The sequence below is a fragment of the Perca flavescens genome, chromosome 2 (genome assembly GCF_004354835.1).
Source record: "Perca flavescens isolate YP-PL-M2 chromosome 2, PFLA_1.0, whole genome shotgun sequence".
NCBI lineage: Eukaryota > Metazoa > Chordata > Actinopteri > Perciformes > Percidae > Perca > Perca flavescens.
In genome coordinates, this window is record NC_041332.1 from 38,337,321 (window position 1) to 38,350,205 (window position 12,885).

At 43.0% G+C, this 12,885-nt stretch overlaps 1 protein-coding gene across 1 annotated transcript in view; it reads left to right on the forward strand.

Moving 5' to 3' along the window:
• The window catches only part of wu:fc21g02 (formin-A), a 29,527-nt gene extending 18,484 nt beyond the window's left edge, over positions 1–11,043 (forward strand). The window contains exons 7-14 of the mRNA XM_028589871.1: positions 1,253–1,421; positions 4,183–4,313; positions 5,197–5,280; positions 5,423–5,452; positions 5,606–5,674; positions 5,831–5,986; positions 6,521–6,643; positions 8,822–11,043. Coding sequence (XP_028445672.1) covers positions 1,253–1,421; positions 4,183–4,313; positions 5,197–5,280; positions 5,423–5,452; positions 5,606–5,674; positions 5,831–5,986; positions 6,521–6,643; positions 8,822–8,932 — 873 coding nt within the window. The 3' untranslated portion in view covers positions 8,933–11,043. The remainder of the gene's footprint in view (positions 1–1,252; positions 1,422–4,182; positions 4,314–5,196; positions 5,281–5,422; positions 5,453–5,605; positions 5,675–5,830; positions 5,987–6,520; positions 6,644–8,821) is intronic.
• The last annotated feature ends 1,842 nt before the right edge of the window (positions 11,044–12,885 follow it).

Sequence of the window (12,885 nt, forward strand, 5' to 3'; positions counted from 1 at the left end):
TCCAGCCCCTCCCCCTCGTGAAGTTGCGTGCCGACACCGTCAACACAGCACTAGCTCAGAGAGGCTATCGTTACGTTAGCTCTAGCTCAGAGAGGCTATCGTTACGTTAGCTGCTGCTGGTCTTGCCGTGGGATTAACTGTACTAATGACACCGTTGAAACACCGCGGCCACGCTGCTGTGAAAGCTCCCCGAACCGTCATTTATCAGTCTGATTGTTACCCCTCTCAGTGGCAGCTCCTCCACCCATATCTTTATAACGGAGCTAACCGCTAACCATAGCTAACCGCTAATCAGAGCTAGCTCGTTGCCAACCGAGCCTTCAGTTCTGCGTGCCTGTGTCCATTAACTGCATGTATGATCTCGAGCCCGAACAAAACCCTTCATTTTATTAAATTGGCTGTAAAAGATTTAAACTTCAACTCAGAATTGTTTGAATGACAGAGATCAGCTCAAGGTACAGTGTAGCGTTAGCGTGCTAAGTTGATGCTTTCTCTGCGTAGTGCAGACTTTTGCTCTCGCGAGTCATCAAATCGAGACCAAATCGCAGCCTTAGCGATTAGGAAATCGTGTTTTAACATATCGCGTTTTAACATATCGCGTTTTAACATATCGCGATATTATCGCAAATGCAATTAATCGTTCAGCCCTACTGTTGAACGACAAAAACAACCACCAGATGGGAAAAGGGCATTTAACAAAAACTTTGAATGCACCACGAGGCTGTTACCAGTTTCATTGAACGCACAACGTCTGTGTTTTTCCGACAACGGCAGCTGCAGATTGTTACATCCCAGTGTCGGAATCCTTTACACTGAAATACAGACAAACTACACCGTTTAGTGTTAGCTGTCAGCATTTTAACTGTGTCCAGCTACTAGCTAGCGGTAGGCTAACGTTAGTTGCTGTCGATGGTAGTGTTAACTAGCGTCACATGCAGCGATGTTTCTTTTGCCTGTAACGTCTGTTTCAGAGCATCAGAGAGAAGTGCAGGCATATCAGTGGCACCGGAATGAGGCACCGAAATCCGTGTTGCTATTCCAGCAGCAGCAGGATGTGTTATGAGGAAGTAACGCGGCAAAAGGTCAAAATAGTAGCCTGTTAGGCACAACGCGAAGCCGAGTGAAGTGAAAATAAATTAATAAATGCGTGCGATTAATGCGGAAAAAAATAAATAAATATATATTTTAAAAGCTAGTATAAAATTGCCTGTGATTCCAGTGTGATGCTCTGACAGGAGTTTGTCTCCCTCAGGTGCGTGATGGTGCTCGGGTGTCTCAGGACCTTCCGGATTATTGGGACCGGGTTGAGACCCACTCCATGAACATCGAGATCAAGAATGTTAACACCAGCGATGTGGGCCATTACACCCTAAGAGACCGCAGGAACCGGGTGGTGTCTATTACCAGGATGGACCTGACAGGTGGGTCCCCTTAGAGTTGGCTATTGTTTGTTTTTGTTTTTTCAGTACTGGTGCTAAAACCATTTAAAAATGGTGCTGGTGCCTTAACTCTGCCCGAAGCCATAATATAACAACAATAACTTATTCCAGCAGTCAGCTCCTGTTAAACAACAAAAAAGAAGAACCACTATTTGGCAGAAGGGAACTTTCTCCAGGTGCACCTGAATGCACCATGAGTTTACGAGGTACACTTGAACGCAGCATTGCATCAAGTCAGTGTTTCTGAGTTTCAGAGTTTCTCCAACAGTGTCCTTGCTGTCTCAAAGGTCAGCTAGTCTCCTCTGTGTCTTTAGCGGCAGACTGTTGGACTTCCCATTGTTAGAATTAGGCTTAGGCCTGTCACGATAGTCAATAAATCAATTAATCGCACGATAAAAAAAAATGAGCTCGATAATTTTTCCAGCCGCCATAATTTCCAATTGCATGCTTGTTTGTTTTCCTTGTCTCTCTCTACCAAAGAGACTGGAGGACCACTCTCGGTTCCTTAGCGTAACGAGGAGTGAACCCTCTTGTCAGTTGCATGGTCTTTGTGTGGGCGGGACTCCAACCGGAGAGAGAGAGAGAGAGAGAGACAGAGACAGAAAACGCAGGGTTTCCCGCAGCACTTTGCAGTTAAGGCGGCGTAAAAAAATAAATAAAAGTATATGAGTGATATCAGCCGTGTTACTCGGCGTCCTGTTTTCTCCCTTTCATTCCAAACCACACAGCTGCTTGTAGTGTTTAGTAAGGCGCTGATGCAGAGTACCTCTCCATGGTGGTCTTCTGCTTGTAGTGTTTAGTAAGGCGCTGATGCAGAGTACCTCTCCATGGTGGTCTTCTGCTTGTAGTGTTTAGTAAGGCGCTGATGCAGAGTACCTCTCCATGGTGGTCTGCTGCTTGTAATGTTTAGTAAGGCGCTGATGCAGAGTACCTCTCCATGGTGGTCTGCTGCTTGTAGCGTTTAGTAAGGCGCTGATGCAGAGTACCTCTCCATGGTGGTCTGCTGCTTGTAGTGTTTAGTAAGGCGCTGATGCAGAGTACCTCTCCATGGTGGTCTGCTGCTTGTAGCGTTTAGTAAGGCGCTGATGCAGAGTACCTCTCCATGGTGGTCTGCTGCTTGTAGCGTTTAGTAAGGCGCTGATGTAGAGTACCTCTCCATGGTGGTCTGCTGCTTATAGCGTTTAGTAAGGCGCTGATGCAGAGTACCTCTCCATGGTGGTCTGCTGCTTGTAGTGTTTAGTTAGGCGCTGATGCAGAGTACCTCTCCATGGTGGTCTGCTGCTTGTAGTGTTTAGTAAGGCGCTGATGCAGAGTACCTCTCCATGGTGGTCTGCTGCTTGTGCCGTGTTGCAGCTGCAGATGTTGTTGGATGTTGATGGCGAATACGGCTGTGCTCCAAAGTGTGAGCGCGGCTAAAGTGGTAAAACAAGTTTATGGTATTACCAGTGTTGGTCTGACTATGGTCAGACTTATAAAATCCCCAAAACTGCCATACTGACTTTTCCTGTTTTATCAAGCCTAGTTAGAATCCTTTCCAGTGAAATACAGACACAGGCCACATTGTTTAGCTCTCAGCATTTTAACTGTGTTGAAAGGAATATGCCACCGTTTGTTGAAATAGGGTTATTCACCGTCTCCTCTATATTTATATAGGTGGGCAAACGCATTTTTGTCTCAGTACATGCATTGCCGTAGTCCGGCAGCCCTGCCGCTAGCGTAGCTTAGCGTATTGAACGGAATGCTTTGTTGCCGTTAGCATGTCGTGGGTAAAAGTGACCCAACAACAACAAAAACAAAACCTAATTACTTCTTGTGACCTGCATATTCACAACAAGTACAAATAGCAATGCAGATTAAGACTAGACTAGGATTTCCTAGGTAGATATTGATTTGGGACTATATTGGGTGGAAGCACAGCCGAAGCACTGCTACTCGTGCACAGAGATATATTTCGCGTCTGCGCGTAAGCGCAAGCTTATCTGTCCTCTGTATATTGACAGAGAGCAGAGCTCCGACCGACACTCACACACACACACACGCAGAGGTGCAGACGGAGTAAACTACGTGGGCTCTGCAGTTTTGTTGAAGTCATAGTGAGTCACAGCAATGCCAATAAAGTGGTTTCAAGTGTGGTTACAGTTTTTCAAAACTTCATGCAGACAGCGTTTGCTGCGATATGATATTAATGGAGAGGCGAAAGGTTGTAAGGCAAGGCAACTTTACTTCTACAGCACCTTTCAGCAACAAGGAAATTCAATTACATTACTTTGCACTTAAGTTAGTTCTCCATTCGTTCAATGTTGACAACAGGGCAGTCACCAAGTTTATTTTTAAAGTTTTGTGTTGTTTACATTCCTTTGCATTTTAGTTAGTTCAATATTAGCCTTTACACAATGTCATTTGTATTATTTATTAATTATTTATAATATGTTCATGTTGTGGCAAAAAGGTTTTTTTTTTTTTTTATTTTTAAATATATGATACCAATCCTGAGTATCTGACTGGCGCACCCCTATCCAAAAGCACAACCAGTTTTATTAATGTTACTCTGAGTGAGCAGTGTTACCAGATTTTTTTAATTTTGATAACTTAAATTGATTCACAATTAAGGTGGAAAATAAAAGTTTTGTGTTTAATGTATTTTTGTTGATGTTGAAATGTATCGTTAAGGAACCGGTTTCGAAACTGAGGTATTGAGTCAGGCTAAGCTAAGCACCTCCGTCCCCCTCTTTCCCCCCTGTAGACCGCCATGAGTACACACAGGGAAACCCTCTCATGGCTCTGCTCTTACTGCTGGGCATCCCCGCTGGGATCTGCTGCTGCTGTCGGAAGAAGATTTTCAGGAAGCAAGCCGGCACCAATGTAACGCTACAGGTACTAACAGCAGGCACAGACAGCAGTGTTTCCCACAGATTAGAAAGCTATTTGTGGCGTGGGAAATGCAGCTGAATGAATACGCTGCTTGTTTTAAATAGCGTTAAAAATAATAATAATAACAAAACGCAATATGTGGTGGCCGGTGTTGATTGTATGGTGCACCGCCACAAATTAGTCTGTGTGGGAAACACTGGACAGTGTTACATAAATAACATAAAGGAAGCTATGTCAGCGAACATTTCTTACAGGAAATGTTCCATAGTTTGACTTTCGGTCAAAGTGTAAAGGCAAGAGCCTGGGCTACTTTACTTCATCTTATACAACCAATGTGCTGAGCTTGGTTCTTGGTTGTGGGAAGAGATGAGGTCAGAGCCTTAACACCAAACATAAATGAGTATCTGAGTGTGTGAAACATTTACAATGAATACATTCATATGTGAGAAGGTGTAAAAAGAAGATTTGCACAAATATTTGCAGTTACACATCTATCGGTGTGTTTCTAAAAACAGTTCATACATAACTCAATTGTTAACGTCAATCCCAAGTTTAGCTTCCAAACAATTCCCCATTGGCTATTCAGGCGGAAGCGTCAAATGTGGGACAAAAGAACTTGCCCTTGCAGATTTTGTACCATTTTGTTTCTATAGACAACCCGTTTATAAGGACTGATGTTTCAGTCAGCTAACTCGAGCAGAATGATAATAATATGAATGTAGAACAATATATAGTTCCAGCTTGTGAAATGTGAGGACTGTTCTTTTTAATATCGTTGTAAATGGAACATCTTGGGGTTTAGGACTGGTCACAGAATGTTAATCAACCGTTGTTGCCAAAGCACAACAATCAACATATATTAATATCTCTCTTTGTGTGTCTCCAGGCCACCCCATACACAGTCCACCCTCCTCCCAGCGGTCCTGTTGGACCGTGTCCTCCCTACAGCAGCCCCGGGACCCCAGGAGTGGTGAGAGTTGACTGATCTTATGTGATTGTGCTGTCTGTGTCCTATCTGTAGATAGGCTAACTTCTCCAACATGTCTTCATTTAACTGAATGCATGTCCCAGTGTGTTTATACCAATGTCTCACTGTGTTTCTGTGTTGGCAGGTGTACTACCACGGCACTGAGCCCAGCATGGTACAACACACACACACACACACACACACACACACACACACACACACACACACACACACATTTTTTACTTTTTATTTATTACATCACACATAGCATGTGTTATGCTAAACTGAGACACATTTTTTTCTTGTGCCCATGTGTGCTCATATTCAGGGTCCTAAGGAGCACCCCCCACCTCAGCCCACTGGCCCAGGACAGTGGAGCGGCCCCCCACCCTCCCCAGTTAGTATCCCACTCCAGGCCTGCTTTCATCACTAACCGAAGCCTAACATGCTCTGACAACATGGAACCCAACGCTCTTAGTTTTCCTTCAACGCTGATTGATTTTTAGTGTTTAGCGTAATAACTAATCTATCTCCTGATTTTCTTGGTCTGCAGGGTTTTAACCCGGCCTACCCACCCCAGAACCCGGCCTACCCACCCCAGAACCCGGCCTACCCTCCTGCTGGTGGAGCTATGATCCCCCCTAACCAGCCTCCACAATGGAACGGTCCACCACCAGCCCAGTACCCCACCGGACCTGTAGCGCCGATGGTACGATGCGTCTCTTTAACTCAAAGCTGCTCATTTTGACAACATACTGTAGCCTTTCTTCTGATAACGGACCATTTCTGTTGGATGTGTGCACAAATGAAGTTCAGTAATTGTGATTAATTTAGCTGGATCTGCCGTGCTGCATCGATTCAATTTTTTATTTACTTCAGGTCTAAAAGGCTGATTCATGTTGCTGTTTTAGAGAAAAAGCGTAATGATTATATTGCCTATTCAAACAGCAATTAGTGTGTTTCAGAATGAGCCGCAGAGTGTCCCTGTTCCTTTTGAACATTTAGTGGAAATTGGGAAGAAAAGGCCCGAGAGCTGTGTAAGTTAAACACAGTGCTCGACACACGAGGCGGGAGTAAAACATGGGACAACGTCAGCTAGATGTAATGCAGAGAAACCCCCCTGCCTCATGCTCACTTTTCCCACCTCTGTGATCAAGACCTCTATGTGTGTGTGTGTGTGTGTGTGTGTGTGTGTGTGTGTGTGTGTGTGTGTGTGTGTGTGTGTGCGTGCGTGCGTGTTTAGGGTTATGCTCCAGTCATGCATAGCTCTCCTCCAGCAGCAACCGTTGAACCTGTTCATCAGGACGTCAAGATGGAGAGTAGGATTTCCTCACCGGCTGACCCCCTGCTGACTGCCACACCACAGGTACACACACACATATATAAACACACACACACATACACACAATTGAACTTTTCCTGCTACAGATTTCCCACCATGGTCAGAAAGCACAGGGGAGACACTTTTGCTACGTTTACACGTATCAACCAATCACGTCCTCTTTCTCTCTCTCGGCTGCCTAAACCTCAGTTTGTCTCAGTTTACATGCAAACGTGCAAACAAAGTTTTCCAAAATCTCCACTTTGGCCGGAGTTTTTAGTAATAATCGTTTTCTGTGATAAAAATGGGGTTTTTGTGTAAATGATGAAAATATCTGTGTCTTCCCTTCGTGTAAACGGGGCCTTTGTTTCTCTCACTACTACTCTAGAGTCACTACTCGCTCTGAAGATAATCATCATCACTCACTCTACCACACACACACACACACACACACACACACACAAACTCTCCACACAGACATTCCGGCCCTGCAATTCTCTTAAAGAGATTGTCCCATACACCAGCGCACAAGTATAAACCTCAGGCCATTTACGTAGTCTATGGAGTAAGCTCTGCGTGGAGCCTCCCTGAAGCATAAATCAGCCTTTACTCTGCATTCCTTCAGCCCATCCTCGTGGAGGAGGACCAGAGACTACATTTAATTGCTACTGGGGTAACACAGCCCAATCTCTGACCAAACTGTCAGCGGGCTAGTTGCATTGTGGGTAATGTAGACGCAAGGTTTTCATCTACTCTGTTACTCTCTCTAAGCTAAGTTCATGTCATGTTAGACTGTTCGACTCAACTCTTTCTAGTACTTTTGAAAAGAATGTAACTTTAGAGACTGGTTGATAGTTAATTCAGACATTAGTAGTAATAGGAGTAGAGCTAGTAGGGACGAGGTCCCAGAGATGACCAGACTAGCTGGTAGGGGGTGGAGGAGGCAGGTGGTTGGGTTAGAAGCTAAAACCAGCTGAGACCATGTTCCAAGAGAGTGTCAACTAGTGCTGCAACAACGAATCGATAAAATCGTTAAAATTCGATTACTAAAAAAGTTGGCAACGAATTTAATTATCGATTCGTTGTGTCGCGCAACTATTAGGCAAGCTAGTCGCGGAGATAAAAAAAAATTGAGTTGAGCGCGGAGCGGAGCAGAGCAGCGCGGAGCGGAGCAGCGTGGAGCGGAGCAGCGTGGAGCGAAAGAAAAGAAAAAAGCGCAGAGCGGGGGTAGAGGAAATACGGAGAGAGACCGGAGAGACCCGTAACGTTGTTCTGAAACACTCGGCGGAGGCAGAGAAATCAGTACAACCCAAGTCATCCAAGGTGTGGGAGCATTTCACACTAAATAAATCAAAAACGTGTTAATTGCAAGATAAGCAAAAGCAACATGGCATGGCACGGGCGCACCACGGTGATGAGTCAGCACCTAAAACGTAAACATGTTGGAGTCCTTGATGAGGAGGAAGGGAGTTCAACAGCAGGGTAAAGTCACTACACTATCCTACTTCTGTTCTGTTCTGAAGTGAGGAACGTACCGTCCCTCCAGTAGCTCTTCTGGTGCTGCTGTTTACTCGTTATCCAGCTGACTAGCATGACAAGCTAGCGTTAGCTCGGTAATAACAGTAATAAAGCAGGGGTGGTATAGTTTACAAGACTAAAGACACTGTTTTATTCACTCGCCTTTTTTTAGCCCATTAATTTTTCAATCTGTTGTCATGTATATATTATGTGCTTTGTCCCATATCAGTTATTGTTGACAAATATAATAGTGTGTGGTGTATAAACGAACTTAACTTGCACTTACTACAATGATGGTAATAATTTAATGAATAAGTGTGTGTGTGTGTGTGTGTGTGTGTGTGTGTGTCTGTCTGTCTTTCTGTCTGTCTGTGTGTCTTGTCTGTATCTGCTATTTGGGTTACTTACCTTTACACAACTATTAACTAAAACAACAAGTATGTATGTATTGAGTTGATGTAAATTAATGCTTTTTTTTTTATCCGATTCATCGATTAATCGAAAAAATAATCGACAGATTAATCGATTATTAAAATAATCGTTAGTTGCAGCCCTAGTGTCAACGTTTGTAAGAACAGAAACTAACTTGGAGCCACAGTTTATAAATGCTAGCTAAAAATGTAGAGCTACCTACATGAAAGAACATTCAGTTCATGTGTCAGCATTTTCCAAAAGCTCGTTTTCCTCATTGACCCCCCCCTCCAGGCTGGAGCAGCATCCTGTCCGGTAGCTCCGGGGTCCGACATCCTCAGCTCCTCTGATGGTGCCTACCAGTTCAACATCGACGGAGGCAAAAACTCTAGCAGCTTCTTGTAGGGATGCTGACTGGTGGAGCAGCATCCTCGCTGTCCTGCTGCAGCTGGAAACAGTGGACAGCATTTGGACAGTAAATTCTATTCTTTAATGTGGTAATGTGGTATTAGGCAAATGAGCAAACATGTATGGTGTAAAATCTACTGGCTCAGACAGCTGAGGTTTGGCAGGAGGAGTCAATTATTTTGGGGATCCAATTTCCAGAGGTGAGGAGACAATGAAAGGAGGTGTTTTCTTCAAGCGTTAGCATGTGGAATAGAATTGTAACATCAACATCATAAGTACATCCTAAACACAGGGCTGGGTTCAGTTTACCGAAGGTTTAGTTGTGTGGTTTCTACATCTTTACTGATTCCTGCCCTGCTGTTTCTCTGTGTTTAGCCAGGAATACAAACCAGTCCGCATGGGGAAATAACTCGATAGTAACAGCTAACATACAAAAAATGAAAAATGCTTCACTGACAAATTAGTTGCCTTGAGTTGTGCTTTGATGAATTAGACTTAAGCAGCCTGTGTACTGAGTGACTGTCCACAGCCATGGAACTGAGCAGAGGTCTGTAGCTGGGCACTGACTGGGTCTGTGTGTAAGATGTCTCAGAGTGAGCCACTCAACAGCCCTGTCCCTGTCCAGTTACTGTACAGCTTCACACTCGGTCTGAACACACCCACAGGGCCTGTTCAATGGTCAGCCGACTGCACTGATATACTGTTGCGCTTTTCTAGCGCTTTACTATACAAGTCAGTTTCAAGGAGGAACTATTTTCTCTCTACCGGACTACACTCACCAAAGTGTCCTCATGGACGAGAGGCTAGTAACTGCTCGATAAAAACATGAATGGCATCCTGCTCAGCTGAGCTGTAGTGTTAGCTAGCTCAGGCGAGCTAGCAGTATGGGATGTAGTTTGGTAGAGAGAAAATAGTTCCTACATCAAACTGCTGGTCATGACTTTTGGAAAGAGACATTTTCAGAAGTCATGACTTCGCGCTACAAGCCAAGGGCCGTAGTTCCATTATCTGGGAGAGAAGGCAGACATCTCTTTGATCGATATCTTCAACACTGGGCAACTCACACCTAAATTATCTAGACTGATAAATAGCACTACAGGTTAGAGGAAACATGTATTTTTGATTTAAACTGTTCCTTTAAAGAGCCCAGGTACCAACAGAACTCCCAAATCATGACATCAGATCATTTTCCTAAGTAGAGATGTATGAAACCGAATTGTGAAAACAATAGCTACCTCATTTTTGGATTCTATGCCTCTTTATAGGTCAACACTTGTCGAGTTTGTATTGGTCAGTGGTACTGTGTGTGTGTCACATTGATATTGCCTGAATCCTTTGATAGTAATGCTTCCATTCATTGTAAATGCTAACAGCTTAACTGTAAGAATGCTACCTCATGCCTCCTGACCATTACAGCAAAAAACAATCAGAGCCTGTGTGCCTGCCGTTTATCACCCAACTACAGCTGAGCAGGAAGTAGCAGCATTCACAAACTCTGAGTCAGACAGTGTAGCAACTTCATGTTTGTCAGTTAGAACTATTACTTCTGCCATAAACCTTTTGAATGTTCACCTTACAACCACCAACAGACATGCATTGTACTGTAAGTGGCATCACAGAAGCCTTTCTTTATAGTAACAGAGTCTTTCGTTGTGTTTCTGGAGGTCCGTAAATACAGTGAAGCTTGATCTCCACAGGCTAGATGTAGATGTAGAGGGTCTTAGGGCAGCGGGACTCACTCTGGGTCCTGCATCTGGTGTCTGGGCAACTGGGTTTTTAGAGTAACATAATAAACTGGGACAAAGATATTCTGAACAGCAAGACGAGGTGGCTTTTTTACCTTTGTGTTCAATGTTATTTTCTTTGATTGTTTTATGTAAATGTTACAAATGATATTTACGAAGTGTAGATGTAGTAGATGGTTGTGGGTGTTGATGGAGTTGGAGGGACTTTTAAAACTTCTGTTGGTTTCTCCAGTTGTGTCCACCTCTGGATCTGCCAATGAACCTTGGTTTCCTGCCTCTCATTTTATATCTAACATTATAAAGTATACACTCTGTATATGGAAGTGCAACTTTGTGATAATAAAACTATGTATGAATATGAAACTCTGGAGTTTCTTTCATTTTCAACTCTAAGCTGAATTTGGCTACTCAAAGAATTTCACCATTACAATGATTTTACAGTGGACTTCCGCTAGATAGATAGATAGATAGATAGATCTAACAATAATATGTACTTGTCAAAGTTAAGGAAACTTTATTATCCCAGAGGGGCAATTGGATTTACAGCCAGCAGTACCACACTCCAGACAAGCAATGTAAGAATCATAAAAATACAGGGAGACAATAAAGAACAAAAAACAATGGAGCATAACATTCAACAAGTCATAAATAGGTCAAATGTTAAAACTACCTTTCTTTGTTTAAAAGGCAAATAACAGTTGGAATAACCAACTTTTGAGCCTGCTGGTTGTGTAAGTAGACAGACAGTATCCGCGGCCGGACGGAAGCAACTTTGCCTAAGCTTTTGCCTGTAGCTTGTCAGATTAAGCTACAGTTAATTATTTAGGGTTATATAAAGTATTTAATTGAGCAACATTCATTAATAGCCACAAAAGGAGTAATAATGGATATTGTTTTAAAATAGAAATAGGATTATAATCATTTTTAAATAAAATCTGCATTCCCCTAGCATTATGTGTGGCATTATTGACTACTTTTACTCTAATCTTACATCAGCCAGTAAAAAAAAGACAAAAAATATAAAGGCTTTTTTAAACTGCTCTGCAGAATATTGTATGTGACATGGTTGACCACATTAGTTGCCAATGAACATGTCAATGTGATGAAGAACATAAATTAACAAGTTAAAGTGAGCTGGAGACTCTCTCATTCTGGTCTGGTCTCCTCACGCTATGCAGACTGGACCAGAGTTCATGGTGAGCATGGTAGACCTCCTCACTGCTGGGCCTGTGCCTGGATCACCCAGCTCGTTAGATGTTCACTGCTCATACTAAGCCCTGGAAACAATAGTTGGCCAATATTGGATAATAAAATATAATACATGATAGGTATTGTGTGGTTGAATTACAATAAGGAATGGTCAATGGTAAGTACTGTGGCCTCACAGCAAGAAGGTACTGGGTTAGAACTCTGGTGACTCCTGCTTGGAGTTTGCATGTTCTTTCCGTGTCTGCATGGGGTTTTCTCCAGGTGCTCCGGTTTCCCTCTCCCTTTTACTTAATCGTAAGTCGCTTTGGATAAAAGCGCCAGCTAAATGACATGTCATTTAATGGAATGGAATGAACAAGTGAACTAAAGCACATATAATAAGACTTAGAACATAACACCGTAACAACATATAACTCAAAGAACTAAATAACAAAAACTATGTGCTGCTGTGTGCATCTGTGTGTTGTAAATAAAATAATTGGTACCAGTCCTGACTTTGCAATGCATTATTTTCTGATCAAGATAACTGACATCTCCTTGTAAGCAATATAAATATTCACTGCCATTGTATTGTTGGAGCAGCAGCAGATGGCACAGAATCATACAAATGTTTAATGTTACAACCAAGATCTCTCTCTCTCCCTCTCTCTCAGAACATACACTTTCACAAAGGCTGGTGCCTGTTTATCATATATTGTATGGTGCTGTGGACTCAAGTGGCAAATCTGAATCAGCAAAGTGGCCTACTGTAATATTCTAGCAGTAAACCACAAGTGTGGTCCAGTCTGCAGGGCCTAAGGAGACCAGGATGAGAGAAGGAACATGGCAGCTTCCTCACTAATATGATGAGAAGTTTGCAATGTGGCCCAGTTGTATCTGCAGGAGTTCTTCATCACACTCAAATTACAGTTTTTTTACAATCACTCATTTCAGAACCCTGATGTCATTTTTCAAAACTCTAGACACAAAACTCACAACGGTCATCACTTGTAACAC